The sequence below is a fragment of the Microtus ochrogaster genome, unplaced genomic scaffold (genome assembly GCF_000317375.1).
Source record: "Microtus ochrogaster isolate Prairie Vole_2 unplaced genomic scaffold, MicOch1.0 UNK18, whole genome shotgun sequence".
Lineage (NCBI taxonomy): Eukaryota > Metazoa > Chordata > Mammalia > Rodentia > Cricetidae > Microtus > Microtus ochrogaster.
The window spans coordinates 1043551-1057767 of record NW_004949116.1 but is presented as its reverse complement, the minus strand read 5'-3'; the positions used below and the strand labels follow the sequence as shown (position 1 = coordinate 1057767).

Here is a 14217-nt window from a genome sequence, read left to right as displayed (position 1 = left end):
AGAGAGAGACAGAGGGAGGCAGGCAGAGAACTCACAACCATCTAAGACTTCAGCTTGGGTTGGTCCCTGCTTTGATGAAGCATTTCTGTGTCTGGACCTAGTTCTGCCTTTGCTGCTAAAGGCCCTGTGCCCAGCATCTCATGCCTCACTTCTGCAGCTTGACCCAGCTCTGAGGCTCAGCTCATCTCTAACTATGTGGCTTGGCTGGAGTCCACAAAGGCTGCCGCTGGCTGGGTTCAGACCTGATCTAACCTCTTTCACCGCCTCTCTTCGCACCCTTATCAGCAAGGCCTCTTTGAAACTCCTTGAACCCTGTCGGCCTTCTGAGCCCTTCGTAGTCATTCTGTCGCCTACATGTGTATGTACACACAGATCTCTCTGCTGTGTGATACACAATGTGTGTGAACTGAGAGTTAATATTAGCAGTTCCGATTGGAATAAAAGAACCCGTGTTTGCCTCAGCTGGCTATGGAGGAAATGGGGACTTCTTACAAATTCCAGCCCAGGAAGCGGAAAGAGCTAGTGTTAATTGTTGCTCAGTAAATGCTGACTTGGTAGGAACTCGTGTTCGTGTCTGATTCTGACATTGCACACTCACGACAGTTGTAGTGATGGATGTAAAACGATTCAAGTGTACTTAACTGCCGCTGAATTAGAGACTTTAAGTAACCATGGATGGGGCGGGCTTAGTGGTATAGCGCTTGCCTAGCATATATATGATCCTGGGTTCATTCCAGCACGACACACACAGAGACCCAATGATAATTTTTATTGTATATATTTTACTCCAATTATTTTTTAATAAACAAAAATGAAGTGTTAAGGATACCGGTTTTTGTAGACTTGAGGGTGGCCCATCTAGTGTGTAGGCATTTTCCAAGACCACATGCAGGGCACAGGAAGAGCAGGACTGGCGAGGCACGGTGATGCTTCTGCCTTACACCTGACTCAGCGATGAGCTACCCGCCTCTCCCTGTTCTGCGTTAGAACCCTGTGATGGTTAGTGCTGACTGCTACTTTGACTGGATTGGGTCCACTGAAGCCCCATCTTAACTGTGGGCAGACCGTTCCCTGGGTGAGTTGAGCACACATAAAACTTGCATTTTATGACTCTCCATTCCTGATCATGAGTGTGTGTGACCAGCCGCTTCAAGCACCTGCTGCCTCAGCTTCCCTGATGGGCTGTACCCAAACGGTGAACTAGAAGAAGCTCATTCTCGCTGAAGTTGCTTTTGTCTGGGCATTTGACTACAGCAATAGGAAAAGAAACTAATGCAGCCCCACCCACTCCCATTCATCTCTGCCGCTATCATAAGCTTCATCTGCTGCTCCAACACCACCCACGAGTGTGATCATCTTTCCAGGAGACACCCTTCCTTGGACCACTTCAAAGAAGCCTCATGTTTCACGTCGAGTGAGAAAGTCCTGTCCATCAGCCACTGCCCAAATCATCCCCAGATAGGCCACTATGATTTCAGCCTGCCTGCCTGCCTTGACTCTTTATCTTTTATCCCTTTGGTCTGTGTCTTTGTCTTCTTTCTGGCTTGCTGGGGGATGGGTGGGGGGCTGCTGTTGGACTTTTGGCTTGGTGTTCTGGAAGGAAATGAAGATACATCAGCTATGCTACTGGAGTTGTTAGGGCTGGCGACTGAGCCTGGCATCCTTAACCTAGGCTCAGACCTTCTTTGGTATGCCAGACAAATAGACAAGCAATAGTGAAAAGCAGAAAAGCATTCATTCAGTGTGGTCACATAATGAAGAAGAGTGAAGAGGCCCAGTGACCCCCTCCCCTTGCCCTCTAAGGCCATATTCTGAGTCCTGGCATGAGAGCAAGATTTAAAAACAGGACGAGAGGTTCACCTAAGTAAGCGCCTGGCTAAGGTGTAGTCTGCCCATCATTAACCCATCCTTGTCTCTTGACTCCAGTGTGTTTTGCAAGGTGGTCTGACAGCTTGTCAGAATAGGGTGAAATCTCTTATGATAAGGTTGGCACCAAGCTCTGTAGCCTTCTCCTCAGGAGGCCGGGATTCCTGAAGAAATACCATTTCTCAGTTCCATTGTTTCAATAGTCTGGTAGCCCAAGGGAAGAACACAGCATCTCTTTAGAATATTTGATTCCTACCAGGCTCCTGTCTGGTCCTTAGGAGGACTCTTGGAGGGGCGGTGGTACCCTCCTAGAGCATGTGCACCTGCCCCAAGGAGCCGTAACCTTGACTTTGTGCTCTCTCTTCCTCCCAGGACCTGAGCTCCTTTGCCATGCCACTCCTGGATGGAGATGTGGAGAACTCGGACAAACACTCTTCTCGGAAGGTGAGACTCCTCTTTCCAAAGCTGCTCAGTACCCCAACGCCCGAGTCGCCCCAAGGCAGGCAGAGTTTGAGACACCATTCTGGTTTACTTGTGTGGGGCTCACACCAGCATGTGGCTTGGCTGGGGCTGCATCATCCTGAGACAGCTCTCCTCACAGGGCCATGCCTCCTAAGTTGCTGGCTGCTCTGATTCCGAGTCCTCTAGGCTTGCTCCTTTCTGTCCCTCGCTGTGGACGCTGCCATCACCAGTGTCCCCCAGAGTGAGAGGACGCAAAAGAGGGAGACAGACGTGAGCTGAGCCGGGATGCTGACTAGCAGAGCTGAGGCTAAAAGCGGTGAAGTTGAGGATAGCTGTGTTCTCTAGTGTTCTCGTCACCACAGACACCCACTGTGCCCACGGACTCTGGGGTGAGGTAATCTCTCCTCTGGCCTGTTCCCCCATCACTTCCATTTGCCCCTCTCTCTTTAACTCTTTGCTCCCCCACTCCCTTAGTTTTGTTCTACCATTAAGAAACCATGGCATATCCAAGGTTATTAGCAATACAGAGCCAGGCCAGGAGTGAGAGATGAGGTGACGGTGGTGGCAGGTGAGGGGTTACAATGGCCATCCAAGAAGGGGGTCAAGGCAGGCTTGCGGGTTTCCCCTGCAGTTGGGCATCCTATCACTCACTGACCCAAGCACAAGAATAACCACGGGGAGAGGCTGCAGCATCTCTGAGTGACTTCTGGGTGCTCTCCTGCCTGGGATGAGGGCACGAGTTCCCATCCTGGAAAAAGGGAGTCTATTCTCGGAGCGTTTGAATCACATACAATTGAATCAACAAATTGGTTTAGGCCTATGGGGCTCACTTGGCAGTCAGTCCCTTGCCCCACCCTGCCCTACCCAAACAACCTTATTAGCAGTTATTGTGACCCAGCCAGAAAGACTGTCAGAAAATGGCCTGGGGCCTGGGCTGGCAGGCGCCACCCCACTCAGTGCCTGTAGTGTAGCCAGGGCAAGTCCTCTGGACCTCTGCCCTGTTAAGTTCCACGTAGGCCTTCCTGCATGGAAAATCCAACAGGAGCTAAGGCTGAGGCAGAAATGCTTCAAGGGAGGTGGGGCTTTCTTGGTGGCCCCAGAAGTCCAGAGAGAGGCTGTGGTTATCACTAAACGTCAGCTGAGAGGGAAAGGTCATGGAGGTATTCTTGCCTGCCTCCGACATTTGCTCAGAATTACCCTCACTCATCCTATGGGCCTGGTAAAGGACCTTGCCCAGGAGGAGGGGCTTGTCTTACAGCAGCAGTGCAGTCAGATGCTGGAGAGGGCCGGGGCTGTAGAGCACGCTCCTCTCCTACATGGACAGTCTCCTGATGCAGCTTGGAGGCAGGGTCTCTCCTGGCAAGCCTTGTGTGAGGGAAAGAGGTGCTAGTGCCGGGAGCTAGTAGCTTCCATGGGCATTGCAGCCTAGTGCCCCTACCTCCCAGAGAGCAACTCCACCTGGACCTGGGGATACCCGCAATGCTACAATCTCACAGTCCTCGAGAAGCTCTAGTGTCCATGACAGTCAAGAAGGCCTTTTTGGAAGACAGTGAAGTGGCGGGCATCTAGAAAATTTTCCATTTTTACCCCTGAAAGGCATGTCTCTGGCCCTACTCAGTTCTTCACGACATTGACCTTGTTCCAAATAAAAACACAAGAGAGAACCTCAGTTAGATTCCTACTTATGTCTGGCCCTTCCTGAGGCCATGATGGCAGAGGCCCAAGGTGAATGAGGGATGCTACTTTTGTGGCAGAAGGACATTAATGAGGGAACGGGTAGACCAGAGGAAGACAGGGCAGTGGAAACCGTGACATATCTGTCTACCCTCAGGAACTACACTGGATGCATGAGGCACTCCCTGTGAGAGGCACGACCTCAGTCCAGGTTGCCTTGTGCTAGTCCAGTACGTTCCCCACTGTCCCTTAATATCCTGAACCTCAGACTTGGGGGACTGCCAGTCAGGAAAGTGTCCTAAGTAGGACACATCCCATACCAGTGATCTTGACTACTGGGTGTGGGCACAAGTCCATCTGGGCACATTATCAAGGGGGAATGTCTCCTCTTCCTTGTACCCTGTCCCCGAGAGGGACAGTTCTCTGTTGTGACCTAGCTCTGCGTGGCGCTCTGGTCGGCTGACTGTGTGGCTCTAGTATATAACTAGAGTCAGAACTAGCTAAGAAGAATCAGCCACACTGCAGTGACTCATCAGCCAGGGCAGTCCATGGAATGGTCCAGCACACACTCAACTAATGACTGGGCTTCCTCTCCGTGCACCCATCAATCCAGTCACTGCCCGGCAGCTCTCTCATTCCTAGCAGCCAACATGTGGCCTTAGTCACGACAGTCTTTCTTTGAACACGCCTCTAGGGGCAGGAATTGTGTCTGCCAAAATGATTAAGGATTAGGTGGCATCATTAAGTAACAGGTGCAGGAGGTGTCTGCAGCCCAGCAGGTGCTAGCAGGGCAGGTCTGGGGATGCCAGTGGCAGTCAGCACCAGCAGTGCATGTGTAACTCTGCAAGGAAGAATACGTGCATTGTTAATGTGCTCACAGGGAGTGCTCCACTGGGCAAGGCTGCAGACATCTCTTGTTTTCTACCCATTGCTTGCTGAAGACCCATCTCAGATCCTCTCCAGAGATTAGCCACGGGGGAGTCCTGGAAACTTAGTGCAGCTGCTCCACTTCTGGCTCTTCCAGCCTGAGCAGTTGGGCTCATCACTGGATTCCAAGGCTGGCCCTTAGGTTCCCCAGCTTTGGACTTCTCCCCAACTGCCTTCCTGGCTCCTTTAACTTCTGTTCTCTGCTTTTCCCTCCATCTCTAAGAGCATGGATGCCCCGCCTTGCTAATCCCTCCTGGTCAGCCCTGAAGCCAGCCCCCAGTAGGCTCCTTCCTTACTTTCTCACCCAGTGCCTCCTTCTCTGTTTGGTAGAAAGGCAAGTTCAGCTGAGACCAGAGCAGGAGCTGGCCCTCATCTCAACTCCCTGCCTAGTGGCTCCCCGACAAACATGGAATTTGCCCTGTCTGGGAAACTCTTCCTTCTAGAGCCTAAGTACCTCTTCTCCATTAGCCGCTGCGAAGCCAGGCACACACTGGGGAGTCTCACCCTTACTCAGAGAACCATCAAGTTATGTTATCTGCGTATCATTTTGTTCAGCTGGCCTAATAGCCTGGGCCTGGCCATCCCTGATGACTCTAGAGGCACCCACGGTCTGCTGTTCCCTGCCAGCCTCTTTCAGGAAACCGGCAGGGAAGGATAGGATCTGCAGGGGCAGGTCTCTGTGGGAGAGTCCAGGAAGGGCTGAGCCTCCTCTGTCCTTTGGCCATTTTTAGGGGACGAAAAAGAAGGTCTGTTTTCTGGGGCTCCCTTCTCTGCCTGAAGGCTGAGTTTCTAACTCTTGGGGTCCTGTACTTCTGAATGTAGAATGGATCCTCCATCAGTGAGATCTTGGGCAATCCCTTGCCAATCAAAAAAGATTCAAGTCTTTTAAGGCATTTAGCTCAACTGCTCCTATGAGTTCCTGGGTAGATCAAACATTAGCCTCTGTATCTGAGACCTGTATCCTTCTCAAACCCTACCCTGGAATGCCTCCTCTCAGTTGCCCATAATCCTGTCCAAAGCCACGCAGAATTCAGGGTCTTCTCTGATCTGGGGTCCCCGTTACAGGTGGTTTTGCCTGCCCTGGGCATCCCTTGGTCTGCTTCATGCTGCTGGCATTTCACCTTGTTCTGTGATCTCCTGGGAGGCCTTCTGCTTCCCTGTCCACCTTGGTCTTCTCTCTAGAACTGAATGCTGGCATTTGCTTGGAACACCAGCTCGTCATCAGGTCAAGTTCGTGTGCAGGGCAAGCTACACTGTGTAGTAGGAGGAGTGCCGTGGGCCACTCTTCGGGGACTCCAAAGGGACTCCCTCTCTGGCCTTTCTCCCTGCCTTTGCCTCTTTGGTCTCTTGGACATTTTTGTAGTCTTACTAGGAGATGGTAGTATCAGGGTTAAAAAGCTGCAAGCCTTGAGGTCATAACACTCATCAGCTTTATGATGTCCACTGTGACCCAGTCAATACCTTCTGCCATTAGATGTGGTGGCATCCAGGGATAAAGAATGGCGGACCTCATATACACAGGAAGTCCATGCCTACCTGGCTCAGGAGTTACATCATCTCCCGCAGTCAGGGAGCAGATCCTGGTACCATGTAGCTCTCATGACTAAGCTGTTTCTGAAACTCAGCCTTCCTTCTTTTCCAGCCTACAAGTCCCTCTCCATTAAGGACCCTAATGCATAATGCTGCTGGTGGTCAGACATATATGAAGGGCCACCTGTGTACCAGGAACCATGCTAAACATCCCTCCTGTGTACAACACAGCAAGTCATCTTTGCAGCCCAGGAAGCCCATCTTAGCATCCCCATTATGCATCCCAGATGCAGAGGACCCAGCTCATCCATCCATCCATCCATCCATCCATCCATCCATCCATCCATCCATCCACACTGATGGTGCAGGACTCAGATTCAGGTCTCTGTCCAAATCCTTGCTCAGTCTATCACCTTCTGCTTCCTGTATGTATGGTCTCTACTACAGGTGAGGGTCTCTTGGCTCCCTATTTCTTACCCCATGGCAACCCACCTACCACCTGAAGAACCTCTGGCTTTAAAAGTTATTCTCAGGAGTGATCCTGAATCCCATAGGCAAACGGGATGGTGGCTAAATTGCAGAGGCAAGGAATCTCACTGATCTTCATAACAAGTAGGAGGGGATTTGATTTGAACTAATTTTTAAAAGCATATTTAATGGTTTGTTCATTTGTATTTTATGTGCATTTGGTGTTTTGCCTGCCTGCATGTCTATGTGAGGGTGTCGATTCCCCTGGAACTGGAGTTACAGACAGTTGTGAGCTCCATGTGGGTGCTGGGAATTGAACCTTGGGCCTCTGGAAGAGCAGCCAGTGCTCTTAACCACTGAGCCATCTCTCCAGCCCCTGAACTTCTTTCTATGGCGGTGACTCAATTATAAAATCCTGGTCACACACCAGTCTCTGCCTCAGAAGCCATTCAGGAAGGAGTTGGCACCAAGTGGGTCCCACACCTCCATGTGACAACATTAGGGCCAGGTGGAGAATCACGTGGAGGGGTACTCTCTGGAGACTGATGGTCACTAAAGAGGCATCCCCTCAAGGGCATCAGTCCTTGAGATGCCTGATACTGGGAGCTCAGGAGCACCCTCTACTGGTGAATTTATGCAATACTTTAGGGACTCTCCTTAATATGGCCCTGGTTACCAGTGTGCTTTGACCCTTTTCCCCTGAGCCTATGACAGTTACTTTGTTTTCTGTTGCTGATTTGGGGTCCCCTTAGGTTCCTTTGCTCTAGTGTCACAATAAAAATAAGAATAGTAGTAGTAATAGGACCGTAGTCAATCACCACACATCACACACCCTTGCTGTGTGTGCTAGTTCCTGTGCTAGTGACACCGTGTGAGCACTTGGACAGCCCTCCAAGCTGAGGCCATGACTGTCCTTACGTCACAAAGAAGAAAACAGAGGCAATAAGACCAAGGTGCTAATATATTACTGACACGGTAATGGGGCAGAGCTGAGGTCAGAACCCAGCCTGCAGGAAGCAAGCCCCTGAACCCATTCACACTGCCAATACTGAATGCCTGTGCACCGGAGCCATGACTTAAGGCCACGGGACCTGATAACTTTTTAAGTGGGAGCTGTGTTTTTGAGTCATCATTGAAGTCTAAGGTCTTGCTAGCACTTTCCTGACTTCTGCTGGTGACCTTAGCCATTCAAATGCCACAGTAGCTTGGAGTGAAATCTGTCATATACCAGCATCTTCATCAATGAGCCCAAGGTCTGGTATGCGTTCTGGATCGCAGAGGCTTGTGCTTCTTCTCCTGGGGTGGGGTGGGGAGACAAAGAACCACAGTTGTGTCATCAGGCCCGAAACAGGACGAGTGAAGAGCTTCAGGAATGGAAGCCAATATGGGAACAGTAGTCAGGAGAGGCAGGAGTGGTGCTAGGTCCCCTCTCCTCACCTTCATGTTGCCTCCCCCTCCAGGGCTCTGTTAGACAGTTACACAGGTGACCGGGGGCTCCAGGGCAGAAGCTGACCAGCCCAGAATTGAGCATCCATGGCACAGGCGCTGAGGTCTGGACCATTCCATTGCCCCTGCTGTGGAAGAGATCAGGGTTGTTTCTTTATCCGCTTAATGAGGGTATAAAGGAGCAGTAAAGACAGGTCTACTGCAGGCAGCGTTGAGAGTGCCCGGAGCCTTGTGACCTCACCCATTTGTCTGTCTTTCTGCAGGTGGACAGTCCCTTTAGCTCAGGCAGCCCCTCCAGAGGACTCTTCTCCAGGGGCCCCCAGCCCCGGCCCTCCAGCCCTGTGTCTGCTCCCGTGAGGCCCAAGACAAGCCCTGGCTCTCCCAAAACTGTGTTCCCATTCTCCTACCAGGAATCCCCTCCGCGCTCGCCACGCCGTATGAGCTTCAGTGGGATCTTCCGCTCCTCATCCAAAGAGTCTTCGCCCAACTCCAACCCATCTACCTCTCCCGGGGGCATCAGGTTCTTCTCACGGTCCAGAAAAAGTAAGACTTTGATGCTATGGTTTCAGGTGGGTGTTGGGCTGTGAGGAACCTTCCCCATGGCCACTCAGCCAAGTGGCATCAGAACCACAAAGTAGCCGCTGGTGACTGGGGCCTGAGCCATGCCTTCGTGTGCAGTGACACCCACTTCCCCCTGCTGGTTTCTGTCTGCACTATCCTCCAGAGTGGCGAACTTGGTGGTGTGAAGTCAGTGGCATGAACTAGATACTTCCTGAGGTTCACAGTCTGATTTGAGAAATCAGATGTTCGCTCCCAGTGCTCAGAATATGCCTGCACCCAAGGCAAGTGCGCTGCCTAAGTATGGCTCTGGCCCCTGGGGTTTGGGGTCTGGGGACTTTGACTCTATTTACAGAAGACCCTGAGTTTTTTCTCAGGGTGAGATAGATTGGCTGGAGAAACATGGAAGAAATATGTGTGTTGGAGTGAGAGCATCCTTTTGATTCATAAATTGTTTGTGATCTGAGAATCAATATTGTCACTTGAGCACTGTTGATCACAATAAGAAATGCTAAGGCCAACTGTAGAGTGGGGGTGTGTCTCGGTTACTGTCCCGAGTCTGTGATAAACTGCCCCAGCAAAAGCAAATTAACGGAGAAAGGGTTTGTTTGGCTCACAGTTCTGCAGAGATGTAGTCCCTCATGGTGAGGAAGGCATGGTAGTGGGAGCAAGAGGCTGGCTGGTCACATGGCAGCCACACTCTGGAAGCAGAGACTAAACAACAAATAGGGCCAAACAAACAAACAAGCAAACAAACAGCCAAAAGTTCCTTCATGCTGCCAGTGACTTGCCTCTTACCTTTTAAAGATTGTACAGCTTGCCCAGACAGCCCCACAGCTGAGGCCCACATGTGTTCAAACAGGAGCCTGGAGGGGCCATTCTACGCTCAAACTACCACAGGGAGTGTGTGTCCTCCCTGCCTCTGTCTTCTTCCCAGTTTCTCTACTAATTTAGAATGTTTGCTTGAAGAATGGAGAAGGAAGTAGCCACGGAATGTCAGAGGTCAAGGGTATTCCTTTTCCTCTGGGTAGCACTTGCTTTTCTTGTCTTGCAAGACCATCTGTGGAGACACTTGAGCCTGTCTGAGTTATGGGTTAAGAGAGTTCCCTTTCTTTGATGTTTTGTGGCCTGTGGGATATTGTTCCTAGTAGCTCAAAGTCATGTCCCCAGGATGGCTGCTCTTCTGCCTTCTCGTGAACCTGTAATACACAGATGTGATACACTGTGACCGAGGCGTTGCTGGCAAGACAGTGTTCCTTTAGGCCAACATCACCCAAGCAGAGCAGCTGTGCATCTACAAAGCCCAGTCAGAGCAGAGTGTTCCAGCACTGATGTTGAAATGTCTCACATATAGGTGTTCTTCACTATCTCACAAGGTATTGGTTTCCCGGGATCCACTGTGGAGCCCAAACCCCGAGGACACCCAAGTCCCTTATATAAAAACAATGTAGCAGTTACCTAAGCTTATATAATCCTTTCATACACTTTTAGAAACCATTTTCAAATCTTCTTATCAGCGTTTTTCCTGCATTTTCTGTCAGTATACCATGCGTTTGTAGTGCCTGAGGAGGCCAGAAGAACTTCCTCTGGGCTGGAGTCAGACAGTTGCCAACCATCACGTGGCTACTGGGGACTGAACTCTGGTCCTTTGGCACGGCAACCAATGCTCTTAACTCCTGAGCCGTCTCTCTGGTCCCCTTCCATATACTTTAAATCACCTCTGGATTATTTATAAAACCTAGCATACTGTGCGTGCTGTGTGAGTAGTTACAACATCTGTAAATACATTATGCTGTCATCTAGGAAAGAGCCGGTCAGATGGCTCAGCCGGTAAAGAAGGCGCCGGCCATCAACCTGACAACTTGAGTTCCGTCCTAGAACCCATGGAGAGGAGGGAAGAGGGAACCTACGGCACAGGGTTGTCCTCTAATCTCGCTGGTGCCTCTCCAATTACACACAGACAGTTGCACACCACACACACACACACACACACACACATACACACATCATATACATCACACACACCAATAATTTTAGAAAGAGTCTGTACATAACTCTGTATAGATGCAATTAAGTCGTTTGGGCCTGTGGTTGGTTGCATCTACAGATGGGGAGAGCCAGCTATGCGCCGTTGTGTGACCCCCTCCAAATGGAGGGCCCAGGAGACCAGACCTCAGCAGAGTGGTCTCATGCTTGGGTCACGTACAACTAGGCTATCTTTGCCTCCAGGGCTGTGGTCACAGAGCTCCACCAGCTGGGAGACTTAAGATAGCACCGAGACATGTTCTCCTGAAATACAGTCCCAGAGCCAAAGTCCAAAAGAGAGGTGGGTGGGCCCTGGTCCTCAGGAAGGACTGGCTGAGGAAGTGTTTACTTTCTCTGAAGCACTTCTGGTGTGTGTGTGTGTGTGTGTGTGTGTGTGTGTGTGTGTTAATTGTGGTCCCACAACCTCCTAGGCAGCTGCAGATGGGCCGAGAAAGGGCTATGGAATGTCTCTGGGCTTCATAAAAAAGATGGAAATTGATCAGGTTGAATGGGAGGACTTGGCCTGTGGGATGAGGGAATACTTGGCAAATCAAGTCTTTCTCGGGAGTACTTTCACAAATCAAGTCTTTCTGGGGGAGTTCCTCATGTTGTTGCCCTTGAACCAGTGTGCCCAGCTTCTGGGCTTCCCTCACACCCACCAGGTACCTATGTGCAGGTCCAGGGTCAGCTGGAGCCCACAGCCCCAGATTGCCTGTCCCCTCCATCTGGAGTTTCATTTGTGCATGGCGTGAGGCTGTCTTTGGCCAGTAGACAATTTATCTACTTTCCCTGAGGCTTGAACATCTATTCCTAGGTGAAAGTCCCGACTGTCCCAGAATTCAGGCCACAGCTCAGAGGGGCTTTCTGGTGATAGTCCCGTGACACCCACTGTGTCTATTGCAGGGATGTCATTTCCCAGAGTCCTGAAAGGACTTTCCTGTCTGGTCTCTTTACCAAGAATAGCTGCGCGGCGGATCAGTTGCCCCACTTTTGCCTAGAGTGGACGGTAATCGTATAACGGCCCAGTTTTCCTGGGTGCACTGCTTACAAGTTGTCTTTGACCCACATCCGTACAAAAGGACCTTGGGGTGGGCCTGCCTTATTCCGGAGGCTGTTTGGTTCCCGTTCTTGCACTGTCACCCTACTGCGGTTTGTCTTTTTGAAATGAGGATGTTGCGCAGGGTAGTCTCAAATTTATCATCCTTAAGCCTCTGCCTTTCACATACTGGGATTCAAGGCACATGTCACCCCACCCAACTCCCTCCTGACTTCTTAAACTAGGAAGACAACTTATTGGGAGGATCTGGGGAGTCTGGGTTTTAAAAGGAACCCAGGTGAACTCAGGATTCGGGAAGGAAGAGATCCTACTGTCTCTGGGGCACTTGATCACAAGAATGTATGTTGTCTGTTTGTTTGTTTTATTCAACACAGGAAAGTCCCTTGGCTTATTCCTTGATTCCTTTTATAGTCTGAGTAGCAAAGTGGGGACGCCTGAGTCACTCAGTGATGGATGGCCAAGGCTAGGCAATGGACTAACGGGGCAGACACAGACTCCCGAAGCAGCAGAAGTGTCCTCGCTCTCTAGAGGCTGACATCGGGGTGCTGCAGAGGCATTTCCATCCTTCTCTGCCAATGGGAAGATCTGCCCTAGGCCTTTGGTCAGCTCACAGTAGAGCCCGTAATTACAGAGCAGTCTCTGTAACGGTCTGGATCTGTAGTATCCCACAGGTTCATGTCTGGGAGAAGTAGGTCCCTAGGGCCGGGCCTTTGAAGGTGCTAGCCCCAGCCTAGTTCTAGGTGCTCTCTGGGCTGTGAGGGGCCCCCACTACCTGCTCCCACCCCGTGAATTTCACCACAGGCCTTCACCACCATAACTGACTGAAAACCTTGTCCCGCCTTTGTGTTGTTTCTGCCCCGGACTGTGTCACGGCATCACAGATGTAACTAACCCTCCGCCTCCCTTGTTGTGTGGTCCTTCACCTCCCTACAAGGGTTTCCTCTTGTCTTGAAAGGACACCGGTCACACGAGATGAAGGGCCTGTCTGACTCTAAGATAATCCCATCTCAAGTAACCACTTCTGCAAGTGGCTTTAGTCCCAAGCAAGGCCACATCTGAGATTCTGAGGAAAACAAATTCAGGTACTGAATTTATCCACCCAAGTGCCAGCCACAGCTGCAGCTGACTGTCTCTGATATTTGTTTTGTTTCCTTTGCGTGGCTAAAGTCTGTTCTCACTCCTACCCAGGCTAGATTCTTCTTGGTTTGCTCTTTGTGTTGCTGCTACTTGTTTGAGGACCTGTTTTGGTTTTGGAGCAGGGTCTCACGATATACCATTGCAGCTCATGATCCTCCTGCCTCAGCCTCCTGAGTGCAGCAGAGGTTACAGGCATGTGCTCCCATGTATGTCTGTCTCTCGTTTCTGTTAAAAGATGAAAAATCAAAAACAAGCAAACAGAAAACCAAAAACAGTGGAAAGCTGATCATCCAACCACAACATAGCCTATAGGCGAGGCCACTGAGGGGGACCAGTCCCCCACGGAGTTTTGATGATCTTACAGAGACAAGCACTCAGAATGGATTAGAACTCCCAAGTGTGGGTACTTGGGGCTTTCAGGGTGGGACTGATTTGGATTAGATGAGAAGCACAGGTCAACACCCAGCTAGAATTTGGTGGGAAGAACACGGAGGTTTTCAGAGCACAGGCTCACAGTGCGAGGGGGCCCGATCCACAGGACAGCCTAGGGAGGCAGCCGCTGCTGATGAGGACCAGCAATGGGGTGTGAGGTGCCTCGGCGTCGAGGAGTGCTTGCTGCTCTTCCACAGGACCCAAGTTTACAACCGCCTCCGGTTCCAGGGTTTTGATGCCCCCTTCTGGCCTTTGGGGGTACTTGCATACACATGGCATGCATGCACGCACGCATGCACACACATGCAAACATGCACACACACTCTTCTTAAGTAAAAGGCAACAACAGCCAAGCCCACATAGACAATGCATTATGATTTGGATCTCTAGTGTCGTGCCTGAAACAGGAATAAGTTCAGGCCCTCCACATGACCCCTGAGGAAGGGTCTTCCCACTCTTCTTCTTCAACCAAGGCTGAAGGGGTTCAGCTATCAGAACAGAACATGCATCTTACCTGGGAGTCTTCTCCAGGAATCCCACGTTCTCCTGGAAGTCAATCCAGCACAAGAGTCTGGGAGGCCCCAGAGTCTGCTCTGTGGAGGCCAGGACGGGCACAGGTGCAGGGATCAGCCCTG

General features: G+C 50.9%; 1 protein-coding gene across 7 annotated transcripts in view; it reads left to right on the top strand.

The window, feature by feature from the left end:
- The window catches only part of Prkag2 (protein kinase AMP-activated non-catalytic subunit gamma 2), a 269363-nt gene that overhangs the window by 75237 nt on the left and 179909 nt on the right, over positions 1–14217 (top strand). For 5 of the 7 annotated variants that reach the window (XM_005367439.3, XM_013353885.2, XM_013353884.2 and 2 more), the window contains exons 2-3: positions 2239–2310; positions 8637–8916. In XM_005367439.3, the coding sequence (XP_005367496.1) occupies positions 2239–2310; positions 8637–8916 (352 nt within the window). The other 2 variants (XM_026789370.1, XM_026789371.1) reach the window with 2 other exon arrangements.